This window comes from Oryzias latipes, chromosome 11, assembly GCF_053564925.1.
Source record: "Oryzias latipes strain Hd-rR chromosome 11, Olatipes_Hd-rR_3.1".
Taxonomy (NCBI): domain Eukaryota; kingdom Metazoa; phylum Chordata; class Actinopteri; order Beloniformes; family Adrianichthyidae; genus Oryzias; species Oryzias latipes.
In genome coordinates, this window is record NC_136247.1 from 20911280 (window position 1) to 20932793 (window position 21514).

The window sequence follows — 21514 nt, forward strand, 5'->3', positions numbered from 1 at the left end:
CCCCAGAGCCAGAGAGCAGGGAGGCGCGGAGGGAAAGAGAGCGCCGCCCCAGCCCAACCAGGAAAGCAGCCCCCCCGCCGCGCCGGGAGAGCCCAACGCAGGGCCCCACCGGAGAAGGACGCCCACAGCCCCAGACGAGCACCCCACCACCACCCAGGAGTTCCGGGCATCCCCCCGCCCCAACCCCAGGTACGAGCCAGGACCCCCCAAGGGAGACCCGCTCCGCACTCCAGGCAGCCACCCACCCGGCCCACGGTTGGTCCAGGGAGGAGCGAGGCGCCCCCGCCCAGGAGGGGGGAACCCCGGGGGAAAAAAGGGGGCCCACAAGGGGTGTTGTAAATATGGCCCGACCAGGCTCGGCCACTGTTGGAAGTTTGGCGGGGCCCAGCGCTCAGGGGCAAGGACCAGGACCCACCCCCCAGGGACACGAACACCCCCGGCTCAGGTGTAATGTGAGCCCCCCCACCGTGCGGAGAGAGCACCGCCGAGCCCAGGAAGCCGGCACCCAGGGGACACGGCCGCCGTCGCCAAGGGGCCCGCACCCCCCACCAGGGAAGGGGTAGGGGACAGATGGACCCAGGTCCCACCTTCCTTGCAAAATGTGTGTGCGTGTATGTGTGTTTAACAGGGTGTGTGTGTGCATGTGTGTGTGTTTATGTTGGAATGTATATATTGAAGGGGGAGGGGTGTGTGTACTAAGGGGGGTGCAGTTAAAATTGGCGAGTAGGGCACTAAGGGGACATCTCCTGATTACTCACAGTGATGTCCCCTCACCCTCCCCACCAAGGGGCCCTAAATGTCAAAGGTGCGGTTAAAATTGGCGGGTAGGGTGCTAGGAGGACATCTGCTGCTTGCTGGCAGTGATGTCCAAGCACCCCCCCTACCAAGGACCCTACATGTCTAAGGTGCAAATAAAACCGAAAGAGGGGGGGCCCACTCCATACGGCAACCATAGGAGGGGGGCCACTGCCAAGTAGCTCCCCCCCTAGGCGCATCGCAGGCTAGACCCCCCACCCCCTCACCCTAATATGAGGTTATATGAGGAAGGGGGTAAGTTGGGGACAGCTGGTAGACTGTCCCCCGGTGGTCAAACAGCTGTCCCCCAGCCCCCCCCCCCCCCAGCAAACGGGCCAGGCCCACCCAGCCCAGGGGCCCCACCCCCGGAGGCGCCGACACCCCAGGCCCGGCACCCCCCACCCCACACAGAGAGAGAGAGGAGCCAGAAAGCGTCGCCCCCCCCCCGGAGCAAGCCCAGGCCCCCACCCCCGAACGCCGGCCCTAGAAGAGCTCTGGTCAGGCCTTGACGGGACCGAGGCAGCCAACCGGCCGAGGCAACCACCGATTGCCTCAGCGGAGACCCCGACCCTTCAGCCCCCCCGCCCCGTACCAATAATGGCCCCCCCTCCCCCCCTGAACGCCCCCCCACAGGACAGGGCCGACAAGCCCCCCACCCACAACACAGTGTGCTTGAAAAGGAGTGGGTTGAAGAGAAATCTTGTCTGCTCCCACCCTTTTTTACAAAACCTGGTGATGTGCGTATTCAATAGTACGAAACATTCACGGTATAATTCTGCATGGCAAGGCAAGGCAAGTTTATTTATATAGCACATTTCCTGTACAGAGACAATTCAACTATGCAATGGCAACTATGCAAAAGTGACATTTTTTGTTTAATTAATCGTTTCTGGCCTTATACAGTACTATTAGTGAAGACATATTTGTATAAAAATACATTAATAATCTAAATATGTTTCATATTTATCTGATACAATTCACATACTGTAAATGTTATTATTGAAATAAAAAACCAATGAGATTGTTAAAACCATACAGTTACATGGTTTCTCAAATGGAGAAGCTCCAACAAAAATGAGCAGATCTTTAACATTGTAAAGGCTCTATAGTGGCTCAAATTGAAAAAAGAAATGTTCTGCCTGTCCTGGAGGGCATTTCAGTTTGGTGACTAGGTGGAGCTCACGGTGTAGCATTACACAAATAAATGTGTTTTAGACCACAAATGGTTACTTATAATTTTTTTTTTTAAAGAGTTTGGAAAATCCATGCCTGTGAGTATACAAAGCTGTTCATTTAGTCATTAATGTACGTTTAGGTTGAACGAGTGTTAGCATTAGCCATCCTATGGGAAACTCCATTATGCATTAGCATCAAGCTAGCAGACTTTGACTTACATGGTGTTATGCGTTAGGTAAATGGCATATACTTTTATAGCACTTTTCTACCTTCTTTTGAAGGCACAAAGCGCTTTACAGTCACAGACCCATTCACCCATTCAAGGTGGGTGGGGTTCAGTGTCTTGCCCAAGGACACTTCGACACATGGGCGGGTAAGGCGGGAATCGAACCTGGAATATTCCGATTGGAAGTCGACCGCCCTCCCACTGCACCACGGTCACCACAAAAGGAAGGGCATAAAAGATCGATCACTACTTTTATAGATCGATTATTAATATTGTAGCGACCTTGGATTTAGCCCCGCCTTCAGCCCGTAAGACCCATGGGAAGTGGGGAAACTTGGTGTGAAAACCATGAGTGGGAGAGCTGGGAACACAAGTGACATCCATGCTGTTTGGCTGTTTGTGGTGTGTTCGAATAAATGGGCGTTGATGCTGAAAAGGAGATCTGCTTCTCTGCCTACTTCTTCCTCTCTGAGCTTGTCCGGGGTTGTGCGGTGAATGGGGCAGGGACAGCTCTCCAATGAAGCCACTTAATTAGCAGTTCGGTTATAGTGACGTACCAGCTGGGACGTTACAGTATATTAGGCTTGGATCAGATCAGATCGCTTAATTGATTTTATCAACCCAGCACTAGGCTTGCACAGTCACCAAACGACTTGTCCGCCATTTTGTGGCAGATTCTATAGGAAACGAAATCTTTTGTTTGAAGAAGCGGCATAAAGTTTCATACAGTCTACAATCCAAAGTTTCATTAACCTTTGACCTTGGCCTTGGCTTTGACCATCTTGGATTTCTTAAAAAAAAAAACTTTTGTTAGTACCTTTTACAAATTTAACGTCTTCCTATGCATTTCGACCTATCCCTTCCTAACTCCTCAAGCATCATAGGGAAGCGATTTGGGAAAAAATGTTGGATTTAGAAGTTGTCAATTTTGAATAATGTTATGGCGAGCTTACAAAAGTGTAGTTACCCTGGTGCTCGCTCATTTTGTTTTTACAGAATATTGTGACAATTGAATTCATGAATAGTTTGATCATGGTGAATGACACGATATGCCATACAATGTAGACTTATTAGAAATGTGGGCAACTGAGAGAAACCTGTCAAGAGGGTTATTAACACAGCCCAGAAAATTGTTGGCTGCTTCTTGCACCCTCCCCTCGAGACCATGTCAATGTCACACTACCAAAGAAATAACCACCAGCAGTCCTCCGCGATCCCACCCACCCCGCCCACCACATGTTTGACCTGCTGCCCTTCAATCAGATCCCACACTACCATTTATTTATTTTCCAAGTTTGGATTTGAGAATTCTTGTCATGTCTTGAAATCAAAGGAATTTGCTCAGAACGGGTCCATTTTCCTTTTTGGTTTTGCAGCTTGACCTCAGAATTGTTAGGAATGATAAAAATTGTGTATGTCAATACACAATTTGGCACAAGTATTTATTTGTATTATAATAAGGGGAGCCACATTCCCTTATACTTCCTGTGAACAAATCCCTGCAGCTTCCCCCTGGCACTGTTGTTTCAGTGTCTCATGTATCCTTCAGCACTGTTCTTGCTTTTCATTCTTTGCAGAGTTTTGAAATTTCCAATACCCACATCCTAAATTACTCACTTGTCCCAGTTTTTGGCCTATGCCTTATTTTTTTTCTTTTTGCCTTTACTTTCTTACTTTCTGCAGGTTTTTATGATCCATCTACAGTAGTACTGACTGAGGAGTGAGGCAAGAAGTTTTACACTAAACCCTCCCGCTGCATCCATGCCGCCACCTGCAGACATCGTCAAGGTGGCCATTGAATGGCCGGGGGCGTTCCCCAAGCTTATGGAGATTGACCAGGTAGGTACTAACACGACCTAAAAAAAATCTATGCATGCCTCATCTTATGTACTTGTACTACATGTACAAATGACAATAAACTCTGAACCTTATATTGTTCCTGATTGTTGAACAGTGTTCTGTTACACTGTAAACAATGCCTCAAAAGGGCAGGGCGGACATGATCAGGGTAAGATGCTGCTCTGGCATTCTTATCATCAATTTGTCCAATTAAACTCAAGGAAGGGCCCTTAATTAAAGATTTGACAACTAAAGCAGCCGCAGCATCCAATTGTTCAACTATGTAAACAAGGGGGCTCAGAGGACGCTCCTAATCCAAATATGCACAAACATGGACAATTATTTATGTATCTATTTGCTTATTTGTTTGTTTTACCTGATATTTGGTGAGCTGTAATTGTACTGTTTTCATTGGGCTGCCATGATTAGTGAATTTTTCCTTGTGAAATAAATAAAGTTCAATTCAATTTAACAAGATTCTCAGACCTAGACCAAAATGATGGCATCCCATCCATCCGTCCGTCTGTCCGTCCTTCCATCCATCCATCCATCCATCCATCCATCCATCCATCCATCCATCCATCCATCCACATGTGCATCCATCCGTAAATCCATCCATCCACATGTCCATCCATCCGTCTGTCTGTCCAACCGTCCGTCTGTCCATTCATCCATCCATCCATTCATGCATCTTCTGAAGCCGCTGAATCTCTTTTGAATTGAAGGCCAGGGGTTGATGGAGCTACTTTTGAGCAAAGGCTGGGTACACCCGAGACAAGTCGGCAGTCTATCGGAGGTCATGGTGGTACCCGTGACTTCATATTTTGCTTCATAACCTTTTGAGGGAATCACTGATAGAAAACTGTCAATGAGACTCCTGCACCTGTCAACTCCTCATGAGCAGACTGCTCCTGTTGGTTTGAAGAGTGCTTTTTCCAGACAGCATGTAACAGTACCTTCTAATGAAGCTCAATAGGATTTAGAAATAGATCAAGGGTCATAGAATGCCACTGTAGATTTTCTTCTCAGCCAGTTTTGGGTGTTTGTAGCGGTGTGCTCTGGGTCATTGTCCTATTGCAAGACCCATGACCTGGAACTGAGACCAAGCTTTCTGACTCAGGCCAACACATTTCTCTCGATAATCCCTTGACAGTCTTGGGATTTCATTTTACTTAGATGCAGCGAAGCAATCCCAAAACGTAACAGAGCTTCCTCCATATTTCACAGGAGGGACCATGTTCTTTTCTTGATATGCTTCATTTTTTGAATCTGTGAACATGGAGCTTATGTACCCTTGCAAGATGTTCCATTTTTTTGTCTCAGATGTCCATAGGGCATTCTCCCAGTAACTAACGGATTATCAACAAGTAGTTTGGCAAATTCCAGTCTGGCTTTCTTACGATTTGTTTTCTGCAATGGTGTCCTCCTGGGTTGTTTCCCCTTGAGTTTAGTTTGGCTCACAGGACTGATGGTGGAATCTGACACTGATGTTCATTGAGCTTGAACTTCACCTTTGAACTCTTTAGAAGTTTTTCTCTCCTCTTTTGTTACCATATGTATTTTCCGTCTCTTTGATTGGTCATCAAATTTCTCTCTGTGGTCACGTCTAGGGAGGTTGCCTACAGTCCCATAAATCTTACATTTCTGAATAATATGTGAAACTGTTGTCACAGGACTATCAAGCTGCTTGAAAGCTCTTATAACCTTAACCTTTTATGTGCTTGACTATAACTTTATCTCTGTCCTCCTTGGACAACTCTTTCCTTCACTTCCTCTCCGTCATGTCACCAAACATCACAGTGACCACATGTAGCTCTATAGGCACACCGACTGATTACAACTTTGTCAACAAATGTGAATTAGCGGACACACCTTGGATTAAGATGTCCCTTTGATCTTTCAATCCAGAATGATAGGTCTTCTTAGCGGATAACCCTGTGAATAAAGCTGAAAGGACCCCTACTCACTTTTGGATTTTAAATAATAAAGATGAGCCGTTTTTGCCTTTTCTTTTCAGAAGGTCTTGATTCATCCTCTTGCCTCTTCCCTTTGCTATCCCACACTCTCTTATCATTCTCTTGTCCCACCTGTTTTCTCCAGCCATTCTTTGTCCCTTATTGCTTTTGCTCTCATTCATTCCCCCACACTCTCCTCCTCCCTTTGTTGTTGTGGTGAAACTCACATTGTGCCTCTTCTTTTCTTGTCTTTCAGCGTCACCTCCCTCCTCTTCCTCCTCTTTCTTTTAACAATAGACAGTGCTGTAGCGTATGGATTCGCGAGTAACGGCTATGGAGAGTTGATGCCTTGAGACCAATAGAAACGGCATTCCTTTCAAAAATACAAACTTGTTTAGCTGTGTTTATTGTTAACACTGGTGCAAACTGTCTTGTGTGATTGTTTTTCTGCGGTTATGTCTGTGTCGCAGCATACCTAGTTGTTGATGCTTCTTTGGGTTTACATGTTGCAAAAGAAAGCAGAAACAAAGGATTATTTCTTGAGTTGTATTGGTGGGATTAGAAAAGGTTGGCAGAGTATTGAAATCTTTCATGTTAATAAAGTAATCTACTCTTTTGTTACTGCTGTATACATTTTTATAAATCACTGTTGGGTCATTTCATACAAGGTCATTTTTAGCTTTCAATTTAGACCATGAATTCAGTTTGGATCCTAATTCAGTGAACAAAGACATCCCAGATGACCTTTTTTAGGTTTTCATTCTTACATATTAATCTCGACGAATCATATGTCTATATAGATGTCTGTCTATATTTTCTTTTTCAAACAGAACTTAGCCCTATACATTAAACATGCTTGTGTATATGCTTTGGGGAAAATTACAAATGACTTTTTAAAGTTCTAAGTGTGATTTTATGTGATGAAAGCTCAAATCCAAATTGCAGCAAATTGGTTAATATTTTTTACTTAGTTGTGTCCTTTCACAGCAAAAAGATTCTATATCTACCGAAATCAAAGAAATAATACATTCAGAAATCTCAGTTTTAAAGATACTTTTGATACTAAATTGGTAAGGGCTGCATGGAAATGTATAAGTGAAACATAATTGTAGTACTGTATTTTATCTGCGCTTTTCCAGACGTTCAAAGTGCTTATATATGTCCATTATTCATTCACCTCATTCATATTTGTAAGACCTCCACAAATGCCAACAAAAGTCTTATGAATGTCTCAAAGGCCTTAGATATGCCTGTAAATGTCTTCATAGCAGTATATTATCACTTATGAGGCACAAGTAGAATATCTAAAATTGCTAATGAAAGTCTAATATTATCCTATAAAGGCCATAAAACAGATTACTAATGCTTGTCAATGTCTTATAACTAGATTATTAAGGAATCTTATGGTAAAACTTTACCAAATATTTAAATCTATATTTTAAAACTTGTCTGTAGGCTTTATTTTTATTCTTGAACTTTTTCAATTGAAAATTTGATTCTTGTTGAAAATTACAGTCAGTGTTGTTCTTTTTTTTATCTGTGTTACATCAGAATTCACATCTGTTACTTTATTTTATTTTAATATTTCAATGTAATTGTAAATGAGACTTGCTTTAATGGAAATCATTTAGGAGTTTTACAGTTTTCAAAATGACAGACATAATTCCCTCTTCTGGTTTACAGAAATGCCTGTACACACAGTCATGATGAATGAAAGGAGCTTAAGACATGATCGGAATTCCCACATTCATACATTCCCGTGGAAAAGCGGTCCTAGAAGGCAACTTCTCATTCTGTCATTCCTGTTTTGGATATCAATTTCAGCCCACTCTCAGCTAAACTCTGAATTCTGAAGTCAAGCCAAGAGGGCAAACTAAATGTAGCTTTGTTTTTTTCAACAGAAAAAGCCTCTCTCAGCCATCATAAAGGAGGTTTGTGATGGGTAAGTCTGCACTGTTGCTTTTAAAAATGCATTTTAAAATAAATAAAATTCCTATGAAAATCCTACAAGATCCATAATGATAATAAATTATGTGGGTTTTTTTCTTCATAATTTGATGCCTCTAGGTGGTCCTTGGGAAGCAATGAAAACTTTGCTTTGCAGATTGCTGATTCAACAAATTTCTACATAACAGAAAAGGTTTTTTATTTTATTTAATATAAGTAAAAATATGCATCATGAGGAAAGCAGAAGGCTGGAAGGATGTGGTTTTAACTTTTTGGATCATGAAAATTCTTCACAGAATCGGAACAACATCAAGAATGGCTCTATTCTCCGCTTAACCACCTCTCCTGTAAGTCTGAGTGTTTTTTATTCACAACCTAATTCCAATTTGTGTTCACATCCTGATCTCTGTTTGTGTTTTTACCGTTCAGTACCAGACCGCACTCCAGCTTCATGAACGAATCCAGTCGTCCAGCATGGATGCAAAGCTTGAGGCGCTGAAAGACTTGGCCAATGCCTCCCGGGATATCACCTTTGCACAGGAGTTCATTAACCTGGACGGCATCTCGCTTCTTACTCAGATGGTGGAGAGTGGGACTGAGTAAGTCAGAGGTCTTTTTGCCCCACTTTTGCAGCTGTTAATGCATTTTTCCTCTCAGGCAAAGGAGATTTCAATTCTTTGTGTCTTTTTGTCTTTGCGTGTGTTTTTTTTGCTTTTGTCTTTAGCCGATAAATGTTGCAAATATTTTTGAACCCTAAATTCTTAATACTCTTAATACTAATTGATTAAAAACTGATTACTTTTATTTGTGAAAATATGCTGTCTGCCAAGTGCAGTTTAGCAAATTGGTACAATTGCAGCCTATATAAAGTCCACACTGATCATCTTTTGATCTATTGGAAAAGTGTTCCCAATGGCCTATTAATTACGATTATGCTGTTTTTTTAGCCAAAAATAAAAACAAAAACCGTGTTTCTGTCTTGGACATAGTCTCTGCAGTGCTGCAATTAAAATTCCCCTCGAAATTGTAAACGGGACTGTTGATGCTGAATTTTCTACGTCACAAATAAGCATTTTTCCATCTGCTCCCCATTCACAACAGTTTGAATAAAGACTTTTTCAACTTAATTTTCTTTATATGAAATGGCCCAAGAACATGACAAAAACACCATTATCATCAGAGTGGGTCTTTACAGTTTCCTCGCGCCTTATCGCTAAAAAAAACAAAAAACAATCTACACAAATCTGCATGTTGGCATAAAAAGGTGATGTTCTGGAGTTGCACTTTTCTGTATCCCTCATGAAAATATTAACTTATGCTACAATTTTTATTTTAAATCTAGTAGTGCAGCTGTTCAGCTCGAAATGCTGTGGAACAGATGTACGGCTTTTTCGGCACTAAGAGGCGAATAAATGGTCTATTTTTGAACTTATTTGATAAAATATAAGGCTCATGAAGTGAGACAAAAGAGTCTGAGATAAGTCCTTGAGTCAGACTTAATTAACTGCATTCACAGAAACTCCAGGACCTTTTCGTAACACGCTACACGTTAGCCGTGTTAGCATGTTCACAATACATGTAACTCCAAGCCTAAAAAAACAGACTGATTCCGCTAAAACATACGTAACTGTACTGTAAAGTGTTGCCAAGTTGCGGTTGCCGAAAGAATGTCAATACTGAAGCTGAAGGATTACATTTGTTGCACAATAACACCTGATTAAAAAAACCTCAAAGCTTCATGTCCACATTTTTTGTGAGCCTCTGCAGAATTATTATTGTAACTATAACCACATCAACCTGATGCAAGGATGTCCAAGAAGGAAGACTTTGGACCAAGTTTGCCGTAGAAAGGTGTCAGACACATTTTCCTCATCAGGGTTTGATGTTTAGATATATTTAGAGAAAAATGTTTATCACTCAAGTGGCATGTCATTTTGAAACTTTAGTGTCTTAAAGGGGGACTGAAGGCTCTGGAGAACCTTTTCTCTCAGGATAAAGTGAGAATCCATTATGCTGAGGTGACATTTTCTCAGCCTCGGTGCCTGGGGAGTGAAAAGTGGGTTCACTTCTTTTTGTGCTTGTGCATCAGAAGCACACCGTGCCTCTTATAGGCAGACAAAGCGAAGATGAGACTGTGCAAATGTAGACGCTTTCACAAGCTGACATGTGGCACAAGCTTGCAGCTGCCAGGCATTCTCAGTGGCTTCTTTTTCTGCTTCCTGCAATTCTCATTATCTAACTTCCCACAACAGAAGAGGAAGAGAGGAAGAGATCATGAAATGATTTATTCAGATTGAATGTTTGTGCACAAATGTTCCAAATTTCATCTTACTAGTCAGACAGTAAGACGAGCATAAAAAGCTGTTATTCTTGCTTGCAATACTATTATAGCAAGACTTCCTTTTTTTAAATTAAAGCCTCATGTTTTATTTTTTAGGAGTATTTTTCAAATATCTTAATTTCTCTAAACAGAATCACTGAAGCAGCACAGACGTTAATGTATTCCACTGCGCTCTTGGCCCTTTGAGAAAATATTACTTTATGTAAATCAGCATTGCTGGGTATTCAGCTATGGAGACACTGAGAATGGCGTGTTTGTGTGGATCTGCTTCACCGTTACGATTCATAGATATGCATAACGATACAAAACACACACGCGCGTCATTGCATCTGCCAGGAAACCTGGTGCAAGATAATTATTTAGGAGCAGCGGGTCTTAAAGTACCCTGTTGGCTGGGCGGCACTGTGATTTAATCAGTTTTGCCAAACACGTGGTGAAGTGTCCACGTGAAAAGCCAGTTTGTGCTGTTGTCCTCTTGAACGTCTCAAGGCATGGACAGATATCACCATCTTCTGGTCAAACAAGGAACAGCAGCATTTCTTCAGTTAAACGTGAGCTTTCTGGCACATGATATTGAGACGGCCTCCATTCTTTCTTCTGAAAATGGGTGTCATTTTCTTATTTTTTGAAAAAAATAGTGTCAGACTGAGGTAAGAGTGTTGTTTTAACCAATAGATGATGTGCAACTTGTTCAAGTTTTCAAAGGAGCAGAAATCATTACTTTCGAGTTGCCACTTTATTCATGTTAAATTAGAAATTGAAAATATTCTCTAAATTTTAGTACCAACCAATATTTGTTTGGTTATGAAAACAGTTTTTAAAACTATCAGAGCTGTGTGACGTCACACATAGAAAACGAAATGAAGTCAGCTTTTTTTGTTATGCGATACAGACACCGCCATGTTGGAACCAAACAGTGATTGGTTAGAGTAGATGTAAGTCATCATTTCGATGGCCACCACTTCGCCAATCAGGAGCCAGCTTGTTGGAAGACCACACCCCCACCATCTAAAAAGCATTCATGGGAGAATCTGTCAATCAAATGCTTTGAACGTTTAAAGGAAAGGATGAAAAAATAAGAATTATCAATAAGATGTTAAAAGATATCAATAAAAGAATAAGAAAAAAGAAGAAGAAAAAAGATATCAGAGCAGGAATGGTTATTCTGATGAATAGAATGGAGCCAGAGGTACTTTCTGTTTGGAACGCAAAGGGGGAGGGGTCACTCAGTCCGGTTCCCATATACCGTACAATCAATGCTTCGATAAATAAATAAACAAACTGAATAGTCCACCCCCACAATAAATGATTTTAAGGAAAAATTAAGCCATGGATTTGATACATTTATAATGCATTTTTAAGTAAAAATTGCTTACAATTATTATTATAAATATATTTTTTTGGTTCCTTTCAGGTGAAGAAGATGCTGAAATTTTTCTAGATTTTTCATATGAACATTCAAAACTTACAGAAATAAAAAAAAATATTTATTTTTATACAAATAACAAGTTCAAATAAAAGTACTGATTAGTTATAATTACCAGGTTAAGACAATTCCATAAATTGTTTTTGGATATATATAAATACCTTTTTTGTGCTTGGAGTTTTCCTTTCTTTCCTCAATATTTCTGCTTCGCATGCTTCCTGTAGCCGAATAGACCAAGTTATCTTTAGCCTATTGAAGTTCTGTTTTGTTTTAACCTGTGATTCATTTTGTTACAAAAACAGTCAGTTTGACTTGATGGAAGACTAGACTCCTTTCTGGTCTCTGCCAGCGGGGTTTTGGACTCATGTGTGTTGTTCCCTGTTCCGTCCTTGTTAAGAATTTAAGTTAATGCTGTTTTCTTACCAAATGTGACACCAAAGTTTTTCAAATGTTTGCAGGCGCTATCAGAAACTACAGAAGATTATGAAGCCCTGGTAAGCCCCTCCCTTTCCCACTCCCCCCGCAATCGTACAATGTCCTTTGCTCTTCCTCACCTGCTGGTTGCGTCTGCATGATTAAGACCGACCGTGGTGCCTTGTGGGAGTTTTTAACCGACTCGTTTAACTAACTGGCTTTCGTTCTTAAATGAGTGTTGCATGTGGTCAAAATAACTCTCAGGTTCTTAAGCACAGACTGAAAGAAGGCCAAGATTTACTTTTTAATTCAACTTCTTAAAAAAGAAAAGAAAAGAAGAAGACCAATTTAAAGCATAATTCTTTTAAAGTTTGTTCAAAGTCACTGCTTACTTCATGTTAAATCTTGGTGATCTTTACAAAATGGTGCTCAGGGCGAGGGGGGCTTTCTCTGCACCTATGACCTTTTTCCTCAGCTTCTTGTTGACTTTATAGTTTTTATCATCACAAAATAATCTTACATATATTTGTTTTTGTTCAAATCTGCCAAACAAAAATCAGTTTTCCTGTTTTATTATTTTGTAGTTCTGACCCCTCCAAGGGCCAGTGGTTAAAAAAAAAAAATCAGATGAACCGTGCGTACAGTTTATCCGATTTTTTGTTCTTTTTAACAACTGGCCCCTAGAGGGCTCCGTATTGTAAGGATCTGCTATCCTAAGTTGTAGTTTGTCCAATACCATCTGCAAAAGTCTTTTAGTCTTATACTTGTGGGTTACTAATAATGAATTTTCAACAATCATCTATGAGGTGTCGTTAATCCATTACTCATCCAAGACCGTTAGATTAAAACCTGTGCTAATGAACAAGCCCTGGACATTACAAAAAAACAAAGACCTAAGTGTTCCCTCAAATTATTATTAGTGAGCACAAATTAGTAGGCTATGTTTTTGGACACAACTTGCCACAAATTAATAGTAGGAGTTGAAAATGACAAAATGCTAGTTAGTGTGGAAAAATATAAATTTGTGTGCACAAATGAGCATATTTTATGTGCACAAATTAGCATTTTTCTGTGCACGAATTAGCATTTTATGGGAACAGATTGTTACACTAAGTAAGAGTGGAATAAAATACTAATTTGTGTACACAAAATGCTAATTTGTGCTAGAAAAATACTAATTTGTGTGCACAAACTGCTAATTTGCACTTTTAAAAATGCAGATAAAATCCCAACTTTTGTGGCCACAAAATGCTAATGTGTGCCTACAAAATAAACATTTTTTCACACAAAATAGTATTACTTGGCCACAAATGATTCATTTGAGAGAACAACTTTTTAATTAATTAATGTAATGCTGAACATCGCAGCTTTTTTTCTTTTAATGTTGGAATTTCCAAAGTTCAGCACTCAAATTTGCCTACAGTTACCTTTTTACAGCTTTGTTTCCGAACAATTCCCTCACAACATGTTTTAAATGTAATTATGAACACATACTGCAAGAGTATGTATTTTTTTATTTTTTTCTATTTAAATTCATGGACATAATTACCTAACAAGTAACTTTACGGAAATGAACGTGCGTGTTTTAAGACTCCTGAAGATTAGGATACTTTTCTACCCACAAATTTTTACAGTTTTTTTGGCAAAGGGAGTAACATTGAACTAATGCCAAATGTGGTTAAGACAGTTAAAAGTTTAATTCAATTTAGTAAGAAAATTCTGCAGAATCGGATTTTAGAGTTATGTAAGAGGTATGGAACGTCAAAAGGCGAGTCAAAGCACAAATGAAATCATGAAACTGCCAAAGTAGCATCAGAACATGCAGTTGTTTATGATGCTGTTTTTTTCTAAGGCCATGTGATTCATGGTACCAGTGGAACTACATGACTTTTCTATATAATGTAGCTTCCTATTCCCAACTAAATGGCGCCCAGCATGTGTTCTTTTGGCTCTTATTGTAGGCCTGTCTCCCACTAACTTTACCTCTGTTTCTTTGACTCTTTGCAGCAGCATTGAACTGTTCTCTCCGCTACGTCTCTGCTTCTGCCAACCCCCCCCCCCCTGTCAGGCCATCTGGGCTTTGGAGTCATCTGATAATAACATGTTTCCTGTGGTCTGTTTGTGCTGTCCTGCAGTTTCGGTGACTTGTTGTCCTTTACTCTAACGGCCTTTGTGGAGCTGATGGATCATGGAATTATCTCGTGGGATACTTTCTCTGTGGCTTTCATCAAGAAGGTCAGCCCCAAAAAGATATGCATAAAAAAACAATCATCATGCCATGTCTGGTCACAGGCTTGTAACACATCTTCAAAACCTCTGCAAACATTATACAAACAAACTGTTAAAACCCAACATTGTTCACCATTATCCAATATTACAAAAACGTGGATTACTGCGTTGGGAAAACGTGGTTGAATTTTCAAATCTTTGTCTCATGTACAAAAAATCATTCATGGCTTATCATCCCCTCCTCTTCACCAGTTCATTACCATCCAGATAGCTGATCACAACAGAACTCGGAGTGCAGTCAAAGGAGACTGTACCGTTCCCTGTAGAAAAAGTATTTTTGGTCAGACTGCTTTTTCTGCTAGAGCTGCTACTGAGTGGACCTTCAACCCAATAACTATTAGAAATCAAAACACATATAATTCATTTAAGACACAGTTAAAGAATTGGTTCACTGCTAATTTTACTGAAAATATGGTTTTATATATGGACGTAATCTTATGTAAATATGTTATTTGATTTGGATCTTTTAGGGTGATTTTAACATCTACCTAGGGACTGCAGATGAAAAATTGCCCTTTGGCTAACTCTGGCATATTTACACAAATGTTTGTTAATATGTGCTGTCCCTGTATCTAATGAATAAATAAATCTTTAAAAATAATAATTTCATCATATTCATGCAGGATGGAAGACTTGTTTGACAGTCATGCTTTAATGTCAGTGTTTTTTTATTGTTGCTTTTTTACCACTGACTGTATGTGATACCTGGACCGAGTGAGTATGACGTCACTCATAAAAAATGTGTGTAACTTCCGGGTCCAACGAAATAAAGTCAATTTAGTAGCCATTTTTTCACAATAAGGACGCCACCATGATGGAACCGGAACTTGTCAGTAAGCAGTGATTGGTTGGCGTCAGTTTGAGTCGTCATTCTATTGCAAGTATGCTCACCAATCAGGAGTGAGCTTGTTGGAAGGCCACACCCTTACCAATTAAAATCGGGCTCATCTGTCAAAAAACTGTTTCTAACGTTGGACAAGAGAACATGTAGACTTTTTTTATTGAGGCATCTGATTAGACAGTCTATAACTTGAACTACAGAAACAATATCAGGATGTGATAGTTATCATTCTGACAAATGGAATAAGTAATTGTTGTATATTTCTCTATAGAATTTTGGCTTCTTATCTGGTATGCAATGGAGGAAGGGTCCTTAAGTCCAATTCTGTTAAACAGCCAATGGTTTTTACCTGTTAAATCATTTAAGTTGACTCACTTATTATTTGTTATGCTAGGTGTTTAACCTTTTTCAGTGATTAATATTATTATCATTTAGGATATATTTCCTGCTTTCTTTTGTGCAGATTGCCAGCTTTGTGAACAAGTCGGCCATGGACACGGCAGTGTTGCAGCGCTCCCTGGCCATCCTAGAGTCCATGGTGCTCAACAGTCAGGATCTTTACCACAAGGTGGCGCAAGAAATCACCATTGGACAGCTCATTCCTCATCTCCAGGGGTAAGTAGATGGAGTAACCATTACTTGTCCTTACTTTAAAAAAATTGTTTTTTTAATGTATTTTATATTTCCTGGTTTTAATAATGTTGCTTTGTCTTCTCTTAACTATTCTGAGCTGTTTTATAAATCTTGTCTTTAATATGTTTCTTTTGGGGGGGTTGGGGTTGTGGATTGCAGGACTGACCAGGACATTCAGACTTATACGGTTGCTGTGATCAATGCACTGTTCCTCAAAGCCCCAGAGGAGAAGAGACAGGTGAGGTTAAAGTGTTCATGTTTAGCATATCTACCCTGTACTATCAGTTCATATGGCAATCAGCGGTGTCCTTCTCTGTTATGTTGAAATTTTATAGATAGATGGATAGATGGATAGATGGATGGATGGATGGATATTTGGTCTGTAAATGACTCAATCTATGCAAGTAATAAGATTTTTGTTTTTATGGGAAAGGTGATAATTGGGATGGTTGCCTGTCATTTACAACAAGCCTGTTGCTGACCACGTTATCGCTTACGTCAGAGCCACAACGCTCAACGATGTACTCATTTGTAACAATTGGTGGTAATAATCATTTTTTGTGCAACTCGACCATTCATAAAGTTAATATTCTGACTACTAAGTACAACAGAGCAAAGAAAGTATTTGGCAGTCCCCAAACTTAAAAGTCATCCTCTTAAAATTAGGTGAGATCTGTAAAGTTGATCATAGATACGTTTTATTTGTGAGAGACGGAATGGATTAAAAAAAGAAACATGGAAATCCCATAAATGATTCTTAATTCATTTATTAGTTCAAGGGTTCAGGAAATAAGTATTTGGTCATTAACAAAAGTATACGGTACTTTAATACTTAATATAAATGGCAATGCCAGACAAGACAACCTTGAAATGTTTTTTTACACTACCACTCTTTTGTTGCCCAGGCAGTGTTTGGGATCATTGTCACGCTGGAAGATCCAACCATGTTTTTTTCCTATGGTTCTCACTGATGGAAAGAGGATTTTGTCCAAAATCTCACCATACATGGCCCCATTCATCTCTTCCATAATCATCCTGTCCCCTTTGCAGAAACATAACCCAATCGCATGATGCTTCCACCCCCATGCTTCAAAGTGGTGTTCTTGGGATCCAACTCAGCATTCTTTCCCTCAAAAAAAAGTAAAAGTCAGATTTTTAACAGAGTTCCATTTTGGATCCTTGATATCCTACCAATTGTCCTAGGAATCATCCTGGTGGTCTCTGGCAAACTTTAAAAAGGCTTGGGAATGTGCTGTTCTCAAACTAGAGGACCTTTGAGCCCTGCAGGACTGTAACCATGACATTGTTGTACATTACTATTAGCAACCTTTTTGTCTGAGGTCAAAGCCCTCTCTAGGCCATTGACCAGTTCCCCCCATGTAGTGCTGGACTGTTTCTTCACATTTCCCAAGATTCCACAAAGTGAGATCTTACATGGAACCCCAAATTGAGGGAAATTGTCACTGAATGATGCTTTTTTTCCATATTCTATTCTCACCAAGCTTCTTGCTCACCTGCTTACTTATTTAAAGTATGATGGTGTCTGCGTTTGGCTTTTTTTACTCTGTTTTTTTTTTCTCTTCTCGTTTTCATCACTTACATCTTTATATCAGTCCCAGGTCAAGCACCTCTGCTGTACAACCATACAATCAAAGAACTTACCGGTAGGTTTGGTACAAAGTGACTATGGAAAATCCTTTGGCACTTGGGAGGACTACAAACAAATTTTCTCCATTACCATTTGTGTTCCTCCTCCTCATCTAAATATAGGTTCTTCGGGCCATCTGGCACTGGTAAATGTAAGAAAAAAATCTCAGAGAAGAGGTATCAAAGTTGGTGTACAAGTGGAAAGCCGTCATGTTCATTATGATGTGGGTCAATTTGGCAACTGCCAAATACTTTTTGCCCCACTGTTTTGCTGAAAATGCCATCCACTCTTTGTCCCAAGCACCAAAACAATCAGATCTTGAATCCGTTTTTTCCTGACATCATTTCAAACTTTTTTTGGACCACTACATTCACTCAACTTACCCTCTTTGTCTCTGACCTTGTCTCTTCACTGCACACGACATGGTAGTATGATGAGCACATTGTGGACATCCTAGACTGTCCTCTGACAGTAAGTGCACCCTTGACTAGCACACTCTGTAGTTTGCATTGTAGAAGTCGAGAGTTTGTTTATTTAATTCCTGTATTTAAATTTTTTTTTTTTAGACGATTTTCTAACATACCATGTTTTTTCGGACCATAATGCGCGTTTAAACTATTTCACACTTCTCAAAAATTGACAGATCGCCATATAATCCCATACATCTAATGTATTAATTTTAGTTTTATCTGATACACGCCACTCAAAAATCCTTCAGGTACGACTGTGGTTGGCTACGATACTGCACGCTTGGATGGAATGGCTAAGTCTTATGGCTACCATAATAAGGGGCCTTGCTTTATCATAATGAACTGAAAACATAAGTATATTGTTTGTATTTTATGTGTTCCAACCAATTAATGTCAAGTTATTGTGAAGTAGTTCAATAAAGTTGAAGTATATGTTGCAAATACCTAGATATTGCAGATAAAACAGGCACAAATGGATGACAACAGTTTCCTAGAATATTGAAGTTATTTACAGACATAGACTCCTCTGACCAATACCCTGCTGCCTTTTGCAGTCCTTAGGAATTCTGGGTAGTGTAGTAAACCACATTATACCACAGTTTTGTTTTACTTTATGTGTGGAAATAGGCCATTGATATTGCACCTTATGGTCCGAAAAGAACGGTCTTTTGTTTTTCTAGCCTTTACATGCACACTTGATAGTGTGCCGCAGGCCTTTTCGTTTGCCTTGCTTGTCTAAAGTTTAGCGTAGAGAATCCCCAAATCTCAATTTTTTACCTCAACATATTTATGATCTTACATCATTGTTTTTCTTGTTACCCCCCACCTTTTATTAAATTTCTTTATTTTTTGTCTCTTTCTTCTTCTTTTTCGTCTCTTTCTACAGGAGATGGCCCACATTCTGGCCCAAAAGCAGCTGCGCTCCATCATTCTTACTGTAAGTTCATTTTTATTAGCCGTTGTTTAAACTCGAAGAACAGCATGTTTTACCTTTAAAATGACACTCTTAAATATTCTTACTTACACACCTGTGTCTACTATTTTGCTTCATTTGCTTCCCTATCTGTATATTCCACAAAAATCCTTGACTTCCCTTTTCTTCTGACCTTTTTTCATGCTTACTAAACTAGTTTACCATTTTGTGCAGAATGTGATCCGTAATCCCACACCCATCAATGATGAGATGGCACACCAGCTATATGTGCTGCAGGTGCTCACTTTCAACTTGCTGGAAGACCGGATGATGACCAAGATGGATCCCCAGGACCAGGTCAGTAAAAACTAGTGCTTTGTTATACAAATAAAACTTGGTAGATGTGTTTTTTTTTTTTATTCTAAATATGCAAATTCCAAAAGCTATGTGAATTTATGGCCAGTATTTTTGATTCTTCTTCTTTCTGATTGTTCTTCAGGCTCAAAGAGACATAATCTTTGAGTTGCGGAGAATTGCCTTCGATGTGGAGTGTGAACCCAATAACAGCGGCAGCATCGAGAAACGCAAGTCCATGTACACCCGTGACTACAAAAAGCTGGGTTTTATTGTAAGTTTAACACTTTTTGTTGGTCTTTAAAAAGAAAGGGTTTTTAGTCGTAAGTCAAATCAGTAACTAAATAAATGGATGAAGTTTCTAGTGACTTGATCTGTATGCTGATTCTTCACTGTGACTGAAAAAAATCAGCTAAATCTTTGGTTTCTTTGGTGTTAGCTTGTTTTTAATCCTTTACCCATCTGCAGTGTCCTCAGTCCAGATTAGAGTAAGAGAACTGTCTGGCTGTAGCCACCAATGAGGCTTTTAGTGAACGGCTCAACCTAACACCTGAGTCTGCTAGTAGACCCCCCCCCCCCCCACCACCACCACCACCACCACCAGCACTCGCCAAACCGTCCCCGTTCAGTTCTGGACCAAGCAAATACACCAGACAACCCCTACTTTCAGGAGGGAAAGACGGAGCCCAAAACAAATGTACGTTCCCTCATGGAAAATGAACAGCATGAATAGTGGTTCTTTGAAAAACCATCAAGCAGAAGATTTGTTTTGAGGATCAATCGGCTACCTTATTGTTCGTTGTGGATGACCATCCTGATCGAGGGCGATTCCCACAAATATGATCCCTCGTTGAAGTGCTTTTGAAGTTGGGGTAAAGGCGAGTGGTGTCTTGTGGTAATTGTAGATGTTGAGTTATTGCATCAAGCAGAAGTATGCTGGCCTATCCTCTTTGAATGACAGACCTGGTGCACTTTAACAGTGGAGTGGCCACTGCAACAGTAGCCTTCAGCTGAGGATATCCCGTGAGAACAGCCAGAACTCGCACTTCTCTGTGTAAATCTTCCATCAATCCGTTTTCTCGACCTATCACTTTCAAACGGAATCACATGAATTAAGTTATGGCCAACAGTGCAGTACAGGACATTTCGTTAATGTACTTAGCTGGGACAGATTTAGCCTAATACAACAGATGAGATTAGCTCTTTCACTGTGCTTTCGAAATGTCTCTTACATGTTTTGCTCCTTCTATGTTTCTGATTCAGCAAATCAGCTCCTCATCAATATTTGCAGAGGTCTGATTAGATAAGAAATGGTTGGACAAACAAAATATGCAAGACAAGAAAAGGGAAATGAACCGATTTCAAGTAACAGTTACTGTCACAGTGTGTCTGACATTTTATCGCCTAAATAAATCAATGTTGGACTTACTTAACCATGGGCGCCTTCTGTGTTCCCTCAGAATCATGTCAATCCAGCTGTGGATTTTACCCAGATTCCTCCTGGGATGCTGGCTCTGGACAACATGCTCTATTTTGCGAGACATCACCAGGATGCCTACATAAGGGTAGGTACACAAAACACTTGGATGCTACATTCGCACCAGGCATGTGACGCGCACATGCACAACGCACATTCTTGAACCTACTTTTAGGATATAGTGTTTGCATTGGACAAGCAGGGAGGGGCTTTTTCTTTTTTTATTGTTTTCTACTGTTTACTAGCGCATGTCCGCCACCTACAGTTGGAAGATACTTGGTGCAACTCTTGCAAATCTTGCTCCAGGCTTTGTATTTTAAAGCTCTATTTCAAGATATGAAAAACTTGGTGTCATAGAATTCCAGCCGGGCACAAACCTCAATGATTCATTTCTTCTTCATGATCAAATTTTAAATAGTTGCCACTTTCAAGAAATGAAAGGGAACGTCATTCATTCCATCCGAGTCCCTGATTAGTCAAAGTTCAACCTGGTTTAACTTGCAATGCGTGTTCATTGGCTTCTATTAGTAACTTGCATAGCCACACCTGAATGAGAGATTTTGAAAGTGGCAGCCCAAAGAGAGGACATACATGTGTTTGCATCAACTCTTCATTGGACGTGGTCACTTTAACAAGCACTTTCAATGAAAGTGTTAGCCCCAGTGTAAATGTAGCATAACATACACACAGTCAACCACAACCAAGTACAGCTGTCCTTCATTATATCGTGGTTCACCTTTCGTCGTCTTGCTGTTTCTACTTTTTTTTTC

General features: G+C 40.2%; 1 protein-coding gene across 6 annotated transcripts in view; it reads left to right on the forward strand.

Moving 5' to 3' along the window:
* elmo1 (engulfment and cell motility 1 (ced-12 homolog, C. elegans)) overlaps positions 1 to 21514 on the forward strand; it is a 92083-nt gene that overhangs the window by 39652 nt on the left and 30917 nt on the right. For 2 of the 6 annotated variants that reach the window (XM_020707074.3, XM_020707073.3), the window contains exons 2-15: positions 3881 to 4036; positions 7893 to 7933; positions 8059 to 8131; positions 8235 to 8285; positions 8368 to 8537; positions 12164 to 12199; positions 14255 to 14354; positions 15713 to 15864; positions 16042 to 16120; positions 17960 to 18001; positions 18887 to 18937; positions 19148 to 19270; positions 19413 to 19541; positions 20728 to 20832. In XM_020707074.3, coding sequence (XP_020562733.1) covers positions 3959 to 4036; positions 7893 to 7933; positions 8059 to 8131; positions 8235 to 8285; positions 8368 to 8537; positions 12164 to 12199; positions 14255 to 14354; positions 15713 to 15864; positions 16042 to 16120; positions 17960 to 18001; positions 18887 to 18937; positions 19148 to 19270; positions 19413 to 19541; positions 20728 to 20832 — 1230 coding nt within the window. In that variant the 5' untranslated portion in view covers positions 3881 to 3958. The remainder of the gene's footprint in view (positions 1 to 3880; positions 4037 to 7892; positions 7934 to 8058; positions 8132 to 8234; positions 8286 to 8367; positions 8538 to 12163; positions 12200 to 14254; positions 14355 to 15712; positions 15865 to 16041; positions 16121 to 17959; positions 18002 to 18886; positions 18938 to 19147; positions 19271 to 19412; positions 19542 to 20727; positions 20833 to 21514) is intronic. The other 4 variants (XM_078954975.1, XM_020707076.3, XM_078954974.1 and 1 more) reach the window with 3 other exon arrangements.